Here is a 12,237-nt window from a genome sequence, read left to right as displayed (position 1 = left end):
GCCATTTTTCCGCAAATTTTCGGAAAATTCTCATTTACCCCTCATCCTACCTATTAGTCTCTATAACACTTGCGCACCTATCTTCGCGCATCGTGTGTCGTGTCGTCTGTTTTTACGTGTTGGCTTGGTATCGGACTTAAAAAATGGAGTGAATCTTTCCAAAAGTGTTATCTTTATTATCTCGATAATATAAGTTAATTTTCTGCCAAGTCATGGCTGAATTGTTGTTGGATCCAAATATTCGCGGCTGGGTTTTTTTACCCATTGTCGTCATAACCTTCCTGGTCGGAATCGTTAGGCATTATGTTTCTATTTTAATTTCTTCTCAGAAAAAGGTGGAACTTCACCAGGTGCAAGACAGGTAAATATTTTATATAATTCTTGTAGAAAAATAAAACATATTTCTTAATTGTTTTGGCTTTGTAGCCAAGTGATGATACGTTCAAGGCTGCTCCGAGAGAATGGACAGTACATTCCAAAAGCATCATTCCTTGCTAGGAGGCATTTTTTTAATAACGAGGAAACTGGATATTTCAAGACACAGAGAAGAGCACCAGTTTCACAAAATCCTATGATGGATCCCAGTATGATGATTGACATGTTGAAAGGAAATGTTACAAATGTTATACCTATGGTGCTTATAGGAGGATGGATCAACTGGATGTTTTCAGGATTCGTAACAAGTAATTACCTTGATAATTTCTGCATATTATATTAGATATAAGTATACAATCTATACATTAATATAATTGTTTGCAATTTTTAGCTAAAGTACCATTCCCATTGACCCTACGTTTCAAACCTATGTTGCAAAGAGGTGTAGAGCTTATGACTTTAGATGCAGCTTGGGTCTCTTCAGCCTCATGGTATTTCCTCAATGTATTTGGTCTACGATCAATTTACACTTTAGTCCTAGGAGAGAACAATGCAGCTGATTCATCAAGACTCCTGCAGGATCAAGTCTCAGGTGCAGCAATGTCCATGCCACCAGATCCAAAAGCTGCTTTCAAGGCTGAATGGGAAGCTCTTGAAATTTGTGAACATAATTGGGCTTTGAATGGTGTTGATGCTGATTTACTTGGATTGAAAATAAAAGGAGACAATTCTGAAACCGCTTATATTCAAACCAGAGCCAGTTAGTTAATTTTAAATTTTAATTTTAATTTTAAATTTAGGTTATAATTTAGACTATAATTTAGTCGATTAATGATTGTTTGTGGATGTAATTGGAGGGTTTCTTCAATCATATATTTAATACAATTCACAATTTTGAATACTTTATTTGTCTGCAAAGAACTATATAGCATAATAATATCCAATTATACGTTTGTGAATTTTATTTTGATGTATGGAAGACTTTTGAAAATGTTGATTACTTATATCTACTTGTAGTGCAAAACATTGTAATTACAATTAATACACTCTTATTAATAAACATATTTATAAAAATATTCACATTCAAGTCTAAATTTTAAAAACTTATGGAATTTCATTTTTAACATCACAGGTTGACTATGTAAGAAGCCTAGCAAAATTCTGTATGTACAATTTAAAAAATTAAAATTAATGATCTAATGGCAGCATTTCAGGGTATAAATCTGTCCTTCGATGTTGCTCGTTTGGCATATTTTTTCTGACTTTCTTCAATATTTCTAAATCTATTTCAGCTACAGCAACTCCTTGTTTTTCCATACATTGTGCTATAACTGTTCCCCATGGATCTACTATCTGAAAATATAATCGAAATTACATTCACATTTTCAATGTTTACCTTATTAATTTTTTATGGAAAATAATTATTTTATACTTTCCATAGCGTGACCCCAGCTAACTCTTTTCTTATTATGAGTCCCTACTTGTGCAGCTGCAACTACGTAGCATTGAGTTTCTATTGCTCTGGCCCTTAGCAGTATTTCCCAGTGTGCAGCTCCAGTTTGATATGTGAAAGCAGAAGGGAATGTTAATATTTGAGCTCCCATATTTCTGAGACAAATTGAAAGTTCGGGGAAGCGCATATCATAACACTAGAAAATTTAATTTACATTAATTAAATTTTATTTTAGTTAATCATAAATTTTAGTGAAATACAATTTTGCATAGTACTCACAATACTAAGGCCTATATTTCCTACTGGTGATGGAACAGGAGGTACTATTTCACTACCTTTTTGTACATAATCTGATTCCATTAATCGAACACCTGTTTCTTTATTTTCCATATCAAATAGATGGATTTTCCTATATGTTGATACTAATTCACCTTTATTGTTTATGATTATATGAGAATTTTGTGTTTTTCCTTTTCCAGGAAGCTAAAATACCATATAAAATTCATGTTAACGTCTTATAATGGTCAACAATTGATACTAAGAAAAGAGAGTACATACAGCTTCATGAACTCCACCAAGAGAAAGCCATATGTTTTCTTTCAATGCTAAATCTTTATATCGTTGCACTGTATTGCCATCTAAAGGCTCAGCCATAGCTACTGCATCAGCTTTATTGTCAGCTAAGTAATCACAAGCTTCTGGTAAAAAAGCAATCTAAAAGCATTTATAAAGAATCTACGTATTGTTATGCAGCATGTTAAATAATTTTACCTATAATTTTAACATACACAAGCATTTCTTCTTTTGGCTTCTGCTACAAGCTTACTAACTGCCTCAAAATTTTTATCCTTATCTGAGGTGGATGTCATTTGGCACACTGCAACTAATGGGTTTGGCATTGTACTCACTTGAAGTTTTGATATCTTAGGACTGAAAAAAAACAGATTAACAATTAGTCTATAAATTATGCAATTTTTTGAAACACCTATGCGACAATAATCGAAAAAAAACGACGATTACTTTAAATTTTCACACAGCGCAAATGACACTTTCTTTGAACATGCTCGAATCATTATGCTACTTTGGTCAAATTCTATAAGAGTGCAAAATAAATTTGCACACGATCGTCATCAAATCAGATGATTCGATTGTCCTAACCTTACATGTTTTGTTTACAAACAACAACTATTTTAGATTATTCAGCACGTATCTCTATTATACTAGTAAATAATCTTGTACTTGTGATTTGATAAGAAAAATGCGATTTCATTTTTTTCGAGCATATCAAATGGTGCTAATATTGATTAGATCGTCAATATTTTTAAATTTCCCAGACATTCGAGTGAACATCCATAATATATACTCCATTGCCCAAGCTACTCGATCTAGCTATAAAGTCAACTAAGGGTCACACTTCAAGTTGTACCACTACATGAGAAATTCCATTGTAAGTAAAAAATCCGTAAACACACGTCACATTGGCCTATATCTACATATTCTCGACGTTGTTGAACGAATTATCTGGAAAGCTTATTGCGTGGGCACATATCATTTGTCGGAGAAGTGTTTTTTACATTTGTCATTTATTAGCATATATTGTTTAGCAATAGCCTGACATCTGGTCTTGAGTATCAAGTGTAGAAACTTGAAGATAAGGATATAAACAACTCCAAAATGTCACATCGTTCAGATTCTGCTTTAGTTCGACCTTTCCGAACCATTTTCTCATTAATTGGAGGAATGTTTGATGCTGTTTATTATTTGTAAGTACTTATTAAAATAATTTTATAAAAGTATTATATTATTGTGAAATAAATATTAAATTAATAATTTAGTTCTTAATGAATTATATAAATAATTACAAAGTTTTTGTGATTGAATTGATATCTTTATTCCAGTTTTGCAACATTGATTCCAGGCAATTCTGGAAGCTTGAACAGGTAATTTTTTCTTGGAATAATTGTTTTATAACTTATTGTATATTCACTATTGTACTCATGTGAATATGCTTATTCAATAGTAATCCAAGACGATCAGGTGGCAATGGTTATAGTAGTGGCAGCAGCAGTGGCCCGAGAATAGGAACAATCCACCGGTTTCGTGGAAGTGCTCCTAATATGGCTGTTGGTGGATGCAGGAGTTGTATGTAAAGTGTGGTAGCCAAATATTATACACAAATAATAAATTGTCACATATAACTCGATCATACTTCTTTTGTAAGATTTAATTAAATAATTATTAATGTTATACAACTTATAACTTTATTAAGTATAATTAATAACTTCAATATAAGTCACACTATTTCTAGCTTACAAATCATTTCGATTTTTCTCCTATTAGAGGATGTTTAATAAATGATTTTTTATTGTAATGATTCTTTTGTGTTCTTTTTTCGTTTTTAGAAAAAAATACAGAATTCATAAAAAAGACCTTACAAATTTCAACAACATACAAGTAAATGCTCGTTGTTTATGGTAACAATATGAAATAATCATGAAAACTGTAAAATCCATAATTTTAAGAGAAACTCGCGTGTAGCTCATTTTTGTTGTTGACAAAATAATAAATTCAAATAGATAAAAAAGCAATTTTTTTATGATATAAAGTCACGAATCAGTTTTTAATCTTAGTAATCAGTCCTGCAGCGATAGTCGTGCCGTCTATCCTGAGCATAACTCTGCCAAGTTGTTTAACATCTTTGTGTAATTCTACGCAGATCGGTCTCTGTGTAGTGATCTCAATAATCGCACTGGAATTTTTCATCAGACACCTTGGTTTCTTCTTGATCACTTCACCAGTGCTTCTGTTAAGTTCAACAATAAGCTTGCTAATAATCACAGGTTCGACAAGCGATTGTTGATGTAGAACTACTGGCATGCCGTTGGTAAGAGGCATTTTGACCGCAAAGATCACTACGTGAACTTGGAAGCAACTTGTTACAGGAACTGGATGATGAGGTGTGCACACAATATCGCCGATAGCTAGCTTTTGCTGGTCGATGCCTGAGAGTATTAGGGACACTTGGTCACCCGCAAATGAATGGGTCACATTCATTTCGTCGATCTGAATACCTGTAACATGTTTAAAATGACGATAATTATCTAATGAAGTTTGGAACAAAGTAAAGCTCAAAAAAGCGTAAAACAAACCTTTGATCACAGCAGTTTCATTGAGAGGTAGCACTAGAACTTTGTCACTTACGGATATCATACCAGTTTCCATGTGTCCAGAAACGCTAAAACCTGATCCAGTATTCTTGAATATATCGTTTACGGAGAATCTAAAGGGTCTGTCTACTGGACGTTCTGGACATTTAAAGCTGTCTATTACTTCCACAAGTGTTAGACCAGTATACCTGAAGAATCAATTATTGATTTTGAAAATCCATTAAACCAATAGCTAACAGAATATGGAAATTGATTCTCACCAACTTGACAGTCCTTCGGCCTTAGGCTTCATAACAATATTTTCACCTGAGAGTCCACTGCATGGTACGAATGTCACTATATCTCGAAAACCAGCTTGTTTCAAAAATGTGCTCAACTTGTTGACGATTTCATTAAAACGCTCTTTCGACCAGTCAACTGTGTCTAACTTATTAACTACCACCGCTAATTGTGAAACACCTTGAAAGTAAAAAAATGATGTATTAAAATACATCAAGATTAATGTTAAATGAGTGTAAAAGAATTAAATGTTTACCAAGAGATCTCAGCAATAAAGCATGTTCCCTCGTCTGACCACCACTGTCAAAGCCAGTTTCGAATTCTCCTCTCGTCGCATCAACCACAAGTAGAGCGACGTCTGCTTGAGTAGCACCTGTGATCATGTTTGGTATAAAATCTTTGTGCCCTGGAGCATCCAGCAGAGTGATAGATTTCGTGGTTGTTTCAAATTTCGAATGACCAACATCCATCGTGATTCCTCGTTCTCTGTAAATGTCATTGCGATTGGATTTAATTTTTTATTTACAAGCTTGAAAACAACATATTAAATAAAGCCTCACCTCTCCTCGCCAGTCTCATCAAGTACCCAAGCGTAGGCGAATGATTGTTTGCCAATTTTCTTGCTCTCCTGCTGATATTTATGAATGAGTTTCGAGGGCACCTGACCAAGATCGCAAAGCATTCTACCCAATAGAGTACTTTTCCCAGCATCAACGTGTCCAACGCAGATAAGGTGCAGATTCTCTTTGCAGCCTTCGCGTTTACTCTTGTAAATTGCCAATGCATCGCGCTTTTCCTCGGCCGATTTAACTCTTGGCTCAGCGTCTTCTGATGCGGCTGGCGACTGACTTCTTGATGTATTTAGTTTTTCCTAAATTGTGAATTATTTATTAGTTTGTGGAAATATGACGAGTTAAGATAAGATCTTTGGTTAGTTACAATATAAAAATAATAAAAGTGCGATTGAAACAAATGTTGAGATTCGTAATTCAAACAAATATAAAATATTTTTTTAGTTCAACACATTGCAAATACAACTATGTAATAAAAATTAATATACTTTATAATTAATTAAAGAACAAAAAACATTGGCATGATTTCAGAAAACATATGTTAATGTTAAATATAATCTAATCGAATCGCTTAGAAAATTGAAGTTGGTATAATGAAATTGTTGAGAGGTAGCATGAAAAGGAAAAAGAAAAGAAAAAATCAAAATAATCACTACATTTGAGTTCAGCATTCTAACCAGAGCAGAAGCTTGTCTCCTATCTCCAGCAGCTGGATCGGGCGATGTTCGATTCGAACTGGGGCTTTGAGAGCGTGGTGTTGTAAGAAGATCCGAATCCGTTGCACAAATATCAAAACCTTTGATTATACTTTTCGATGCAGCTGGAATGACTTTGACCGTTGGCACACTCACTACTTTTGGTACTGTTGCTTTTAATCCTATTGTAAAAGCTCAACATGAGTTTTCCAATGTATACATTATTGCGAAAGTTGTAATAAGTTGTCGTTAATATTACCTACAATGAAGTTACGATATTTTTTTTATTTTTTATCGAAACTTTAGATAAAAATAAGAAAGTCAGTTCGTGTAATAATTATGTATTATGTATATTTTTTTAATAAACGATTTTACAATGTTACTTGCAGTCATCTTATAGTTAAACAACGTTCGTTTCATAAAAATTATCAAAATATAATTATGCAAAGTATTTCGGGGAAAAAAATGCTTCTTTTACGTATTTAAAAGTTACCCTTATACAACGTTCATTTGAATTCCAACAATGTATTATGCAATAGCAATATCCAAATAAAAGTAATTTATTTTAGACAAAAATTTCACAAAATTAATAAATAACGCAAGACTTATTTCGATGTCAATATTAGCAATGATTATGCAATTACATGAGGCCTCAATATTATGCAATTTGCAAATTTATAATTACAAAGTTTATGTAATATCAAGTTATCACTACAAATTCATTTTCTCTCAACAATAAAAGTATAGAATAAGGTCGTTAAAATAAATATCTTCTCAACTATTAAAGCTTAGCTTACACTATATTACAAATTTATACGACAACTCCTCTTCTCAATCGAGCAAGAACTATCGAATCCGGTGATGGACTTGAAAAGTCGAATGGTAAAATGGTTCTCCTACTATTAACAGTACTATCTCGTACTATTTCCTTTGGATACGGTACTTTTCTAGAAAAACTTTTACACAAAACTTTACCGAATGGCGATGCTGATTTCCGCTGGTTCCTAGCTTTCACGCGGTATTGATTGCACTCTCGTTTGACTGCTTCTAACGACAATTCTAATGCTTTAGATTTCGCGCTATCTGGCTTTTCTGATTTGATAGCTATTTTGTGTATGGAAAAATTTATTGATTCACTTTCAATGAATTTATTAGGATCAAATTCTTCGATACGCAAATTCGATATATCTTCCAAAAATGACTTTGAGAGATTTGGATTGTCTTCCAAGTCCTTTTCTTTCTTTATGATCAGATCAGGTATCGTCAATTTAATGTTTGAATCAATGTTTTTTTCTTTTTTAATGTGCATTTTGATATTTGAAAGCGATGAATCCTCTTTGGGAATAACGAAACCAAATAACTGAGCTTCAAAATTTGTATCTTTATTTGAACTTTTCAAATGATGTGCAGTCAATTCCGCGAGCGAACCAAACGGTAGCGAACTACTTTGATTCGAATCATTATTTTTAGAACCGATCTTTGGTGTAACAAAGTCAGAAGGCAATACGAAATTTCTATTAGAATCTTTTTTGTTATTTGATATTTTCAAGTGATGATTGGATAGTTCTGCAAGTGAATTGAACGAAGGTGTATCACTTTCATCGGACTTCAAATCTTTAGGCCCAATTTTAGGAATAACAAATCCAGAAGATTTGTTGTCGTTCGAAATTTTTAAATGATGAGCAGTTAAGTCAGCCAAACAACTAAAGCTGAGAGAATCATTACAACTATTAGTTGATTGTTTGAAACTATTGAAATTAATTTTGGGAATTGAAAAAGTAGATTTGTTGGATTTCTTTTCTGCAATTTTCGAATGATATGCTGTTAAACCATCAAGAGAATTTAATGGTCTTAACTTGTTTTCTGGTAGTTTAATATTAACAGTAATCATATCAGACAAAGAGGGAAATTCTTCACTACTTTTATCACAGCCTTTTTCTGAATTGCATTTTAAATCAGAATTTGTAGTTATGTTGCTGGGTATTGAAGCACTAGCGTTATTTCTAAAAAAATGTTTAAATTTGGAACCTTACCTTACCAACAAAAGGTGGTGTGAAAAAAGATCATGAAAGAGAAATTATTAAAAATTATATTAAATTCATTATTCTTAATATAAAAATAATTAAGATTATGATGTAATCTCTTACCTGGTTGTATATCAAAAGTTTTTTCCAATGGTTGTTTTTCTGAAACTAATATGCTTTAGTTTATTTTCATGATTTATTGTAATAAGTCTGTAATAAGTGTTGAGATATAAACCTGTTATATTTTTTGATGATTCGTCATTTAAAATTGATTCAAGAACAGCTTCTGTACTGAATTTGAATTCAATAATTTTTCTATTCAGTTCTGATTCTGGATATGTGTCTCCTATAACATTTTTAATTGTTTCCACACAAGACATTAATTTAGCTGCATCAATGTCAGATAGATGCGGCACCTTGTAGCTAGATGGCATATCTTCAACCTCTTCTATATCTTCTACGATATCTGGCTCGGTCATGAATGATGCAATATTTGCTTGCTTAGTGCGATCGTACATAAATTGCTCCGCTAGTGAGTGGTAGAATGTAAAAAAAGAAATGAGTTCACCAACCATATCATAGATTTCTTCGAACAAAATGATACATGACAATTTGTATCAAGTAGACAAAGCTTTAGGAGCAGTCATTGTTATTATGTTTGCACACATATTCTTATTCTTCTACATTATTCCTATTAAAAGAATCTGGATTCATAATTTTGTGATGTTATCAATGAAAAATAAATGTTTGTGACTCAAAGGGTAAACGAGTGACATATTCAAAGTGAATCATTTGGTACATTCAATGAAGTGTCACGAAATTACGAAACATATTAGTTACAATTAAACTAGTCATCTAAACCGCTTACCACTTGGAGAAATGCAATAGTCATCTTCGACTGAATGCCCGTAGCAATCCTCCAAACCATCGTATTCTGTAAAAGAAATCAATTGTTTTTAGTAATACAGAATATTCGGGCATCGGTAATGTAACCTCAAATTCATATTTATGCAATCTCATGCACTGACCATCTGAAAAATTTTTACTTCTCACAGTACGATGACGAGACATTTTAGCGAAATCGTTGACAACTATTACTACAATATTAATTAATAACTAATGGCAATACGCTTGTTCCTGTTAACACCAATCCATTTTTTGGTAATAAATTGTAATCGGTCGCTCCTTTCATTTTGTATGTTTGAAGGTGTGTTCAATCAACACAAGCCTCTTACCAACGAACCTTATATTCAGTATTGCCGTCATCACTGTTCTATGACGGGCATATTTTTGAAAGGCGATTAAATCACGTGGCAAGTTAATTAAGTTACATTATTATGATTTTAATAGCAATTAAATTGTTGTTAGTAAAGCGTTCACAGAATTGACATAGAGGACTTTTCAAATTCTTCATTAGAACGTCAATGACACCAAGTTTATAACAACTTACGTGATACCTTTCACCGAATAAAATAAGTATTAGCGATAATTAATGAACAATTAGAAAAAGACAAAGTAACTATAAAAGATTGAGCCGATTAGAGGTTTTTCAGAAGTAGTAGGAAAAGCATGAAAATTTATTTTAGTGCAATGTAAATCCTGTATAAGATGCGTTTTTTCTTTTCCATAATATCAGTCCTATTTTTCATTACGAACCCTGTTATCCTACAAATCTTTTTCTCTACTCATATTGAATTGTGATGCTATCAATTGAACAGGCAGTTGTAAATTCTCATAGTTGTAAAAAAGGACATAAATCATAATCAGTAAACAATTATCATCAGAGTCAGAGTTAAACTTTGTTTTCAGGAAGCTGGTCAAATAATATTTATGACAAATTCGAATTGATAATGTTACTTTGAGAATTCATACAAACAATAGTGGTAAAAAAATTTTTAAACCTATACAATTTGTTTAAACTTTAACGAATATTATCAGAAGTCACAATCGTTTCATAATATTCTTGATTGCTTTATTTATAATACTTTTCAAATAAGATATTCGAAAAACTTTGTGAATTCTCGAATCAAATTTAAATTTAAATAATTTATTTCTCCTAGAAAAATTCGTAAAATTATTAAACATTTTCGCGAGCGTTTTGACTGAGTATGCGAACAGCTAATTATTTATGGAGTAATAGTGTATTAATGCAAGGAATCGAATTAAATTTTTTTATTTTTCCAGCGCATTCCTGGGATCTTATCTACTTGTTTATGTTATCGAACAATAATAATCTCAATAAGACAAAAGTGAAAACACTCTCACCGCGAAGAAAAAAAAACGAAATATACATCTTTGAGTCAAAAGGCAAATCTCTTATAAACAAAACGTATCCAGCTCCGTCACGTGTAGCGAGAAAGAAAGACGTGCATCGGCAAAAATAAACATCACCTCACACGATACAGTTCTCTTTCCCCCTGGCATTTAGCTCGGGCGAAAGACAGAGAGAGAGAGAGAGAGAGAAACTGTTGCGAGCTCCGACACACGCACGTAGGTCGAGAGATCGAGGTCGAGCGATGATCTTCCACCGATGCCGGAAATTAGCTCGCGCCCGACGCCCTTCGTCGGATGCGCGTACGAAAAAGCGAAGCGCCGATGGCGGCAATGGATCGCTTTGCAAAAAAAAAAAAAAAACAAGTCACAAAGACGACCTCGCGGTGGCGAGCTCCGAAAGGCCAGAAGCTCGAGTCCGCGCGACGCGTGGCACAAGTTTATATATGTTTAATCAATGAATACTCAAGCGTGCGACACGCCTACGAAATACCTCGCGCGCGCTTATACTATACGCTGGAACGATTGTTTTAGCGCCGTTCGGCGGATGACTAATAATCGCGGCGACGGGAGCCAGCGAAAAACAAAAATATGAAATTTGCGCGCTTCCTGTTCACGGGCTTTCGGGCGTGATTACATCGCGACCGCGGCCGCACGCGCACTCCGAGTGGAGTTCACCAAAGAGCGACGACGCGGCTTCGAAGGTGCTCGTGCTCAAAACATTGAGCCAAGGGGGTGATGCGCCGTTGAATCACGGCTAAAAATGGGCTTGATAAGAGGCTGACGACGTACGGAGGATCGCTTAATTATGTATATTTCTTTTCCCATCAAGGCCACGAAAACATCATCTTCGTCGCCGAATCAACAGTTTAGACGGATGGAGCAACAATTATGTTGTAATGACGCTTTCGATAAGATAGCGCGTGTAGCGTCATTGAATGACAGCATTTTTTTGCCGGACTCGTTATTTCCCAAGTTCGGCGAGAATTAAAATTGGAGAAGTGCTTTTTCGAAGTTGCCAATACGGAGATTAAATATTAGCAATTCCAATGAGCCGCAAATTTTATACGAACACATGTTATTCTTATTTATTACCGTGTCAAAGTGTGGTTCAAGACTCGACATCGTCGGCGCACACGTCGTAGTTCTAGTTCACTTTCGAGTGCACGCCCCTGCAAGGAAAAACAATTTCCGTCCGATGTCGCGCAAACGTTCACTCGAAGACGTTAGGAAAATCAGATAGAGAGCGACTCGGGAAGCTGTTTGTCTCTCGGCGCGTCAATTTGCACGGAAATCGCTGATTTCATTTCCAAACAACAACGTCGTTTGCCCGCGCGCGACGAATAACAAAACGCGCGCTCGCGGCGATCGCGAAGCCTCGGACCGACCTCGATCGCAAGG

General features: G+C 34.2%; 3 protein-coding genes across 7 annotated transcripts; 1 reads left to right on the top strand and 2 right to left on the bottom strand.

The window, feature by feature from the left end:
* Positions 1 to 57: 57 nt before the first annotated feature.
* Positions 58 to 1,431, top strand: LOC131672682 (ER membrane protein complex subunit 3). Its single transcript, XM_058950063.1, has 3 exons — positions 58 to 361; positions 427 to 683; positions 767 to 1,431. Exons 1-3 carry the CDS (start codon positions 213 to 215, stop codon positions 1,138 to 1,140), a joined length of 780 nt encoding a protein of 259 aa, XP_058806046.1. The 5' UTR covers positions 58 to 212; the 3' UTR covers positions 1,141 to 1,431.
* Positions 1,432 to 1,549: 118 nt separating this feature from the next.
* LOC131672681 (deaminated glutathione amidase) lies at positions 1,550 to 3,169 on the bottom strand. The gene is made up of 6 exons (XM_058950062.1): positions 2,849 to 3,169; positions 2,617 to 2,758; positions 2,387 to 2,542; positions 2,108 to 2,311; positions 1,808 to 2,024; positions 1,550 to 1,724 (listed from the first exon to the last, which is right to left on the bottom strand). The coding sequence occupies exons 1-6, from the start codon at positions 2,899 to 2,901 to the stop codon at positions 1,564 to 1,566; spliced, it is 933 nt and encodes a 310-aa protein (XP_058806045.1). The 5' UTR covers positions 2,902 to 3,169; the 3' UTR covers positions 1,550 to 1,563.
* A 1,168-nt stretch (positions 3,170 to 4,337) lies between these two features.
* LOC131672679 (protein HBS1) lies at positions 4,338 to 10,257 on the bottom strand. 5 transcript variants are annotated; one of them, XM_058950058.1, is made up of 10 exons: positions 9,594 to 10,241; positions 9,434 to 9,499; positions 8,801 to 9,094; positions 8,689 to 8,727; positions 6,503 to 6,723; positions 5,835 to 6,145; positions 5,531 to 5,760; positions 5,256 to 5,454; positions 4,978 to 5,183; positions 4,338 to 4,899 (listed from the first exon to the last, which is right to left on the bottom strand). In XM_058950058.1, exons 1-10 carry the CDS (start codon positions 9,634 to 9,636, stop codon positions 4,442 to 4,444), a joined length of 2,067 nt encoding a protein of 688 aa, XP_058806041.1. In that variant the 5' UTR covers positions 9,637 to 10,241; the 3' UTR covers positions 4,338 to 4,441. The 5 variants fall into 5 exon arrangements, with proteins under 5 accessions (XP_058806041.1, XP_058806040.1, XP_058806042.1 ...); XM_058950057.1 differs by having other exon boundaries at positions 8,689 to 8,733; positions 9,594 to 10,239; XM_058950059.1 differs by having other exon boundaries at positions 6,524 to 6,723; positions 8,689 to 8,733; positions 9,594 to 10,235.
* Between the last annotated feature and the right edge of the window lie 1,980 nt (positions 10,258 to 12,237).

Source organism: Phymastichus coffea, unplaced genomic scaffold, assembly GCF_024137745.1.
Source record: "Phymastichus coffea isolate CEN01 unplaced genomic scaffold, Cenicafe_Pcof_1.1 PCOF00156, whole genome shotgun sequence".
NCBI lineage: Eukaryota > Metazoa > Arthropoda > Insecta > Hymenoptera > Eulophidae > Phymastichus > Phymastichus coffea.
The sequence above is the reverse complement of the archived record's forward strand: the minus strand, read 5'-3'. Positions and strand labels throughout refer to the sequence as shown.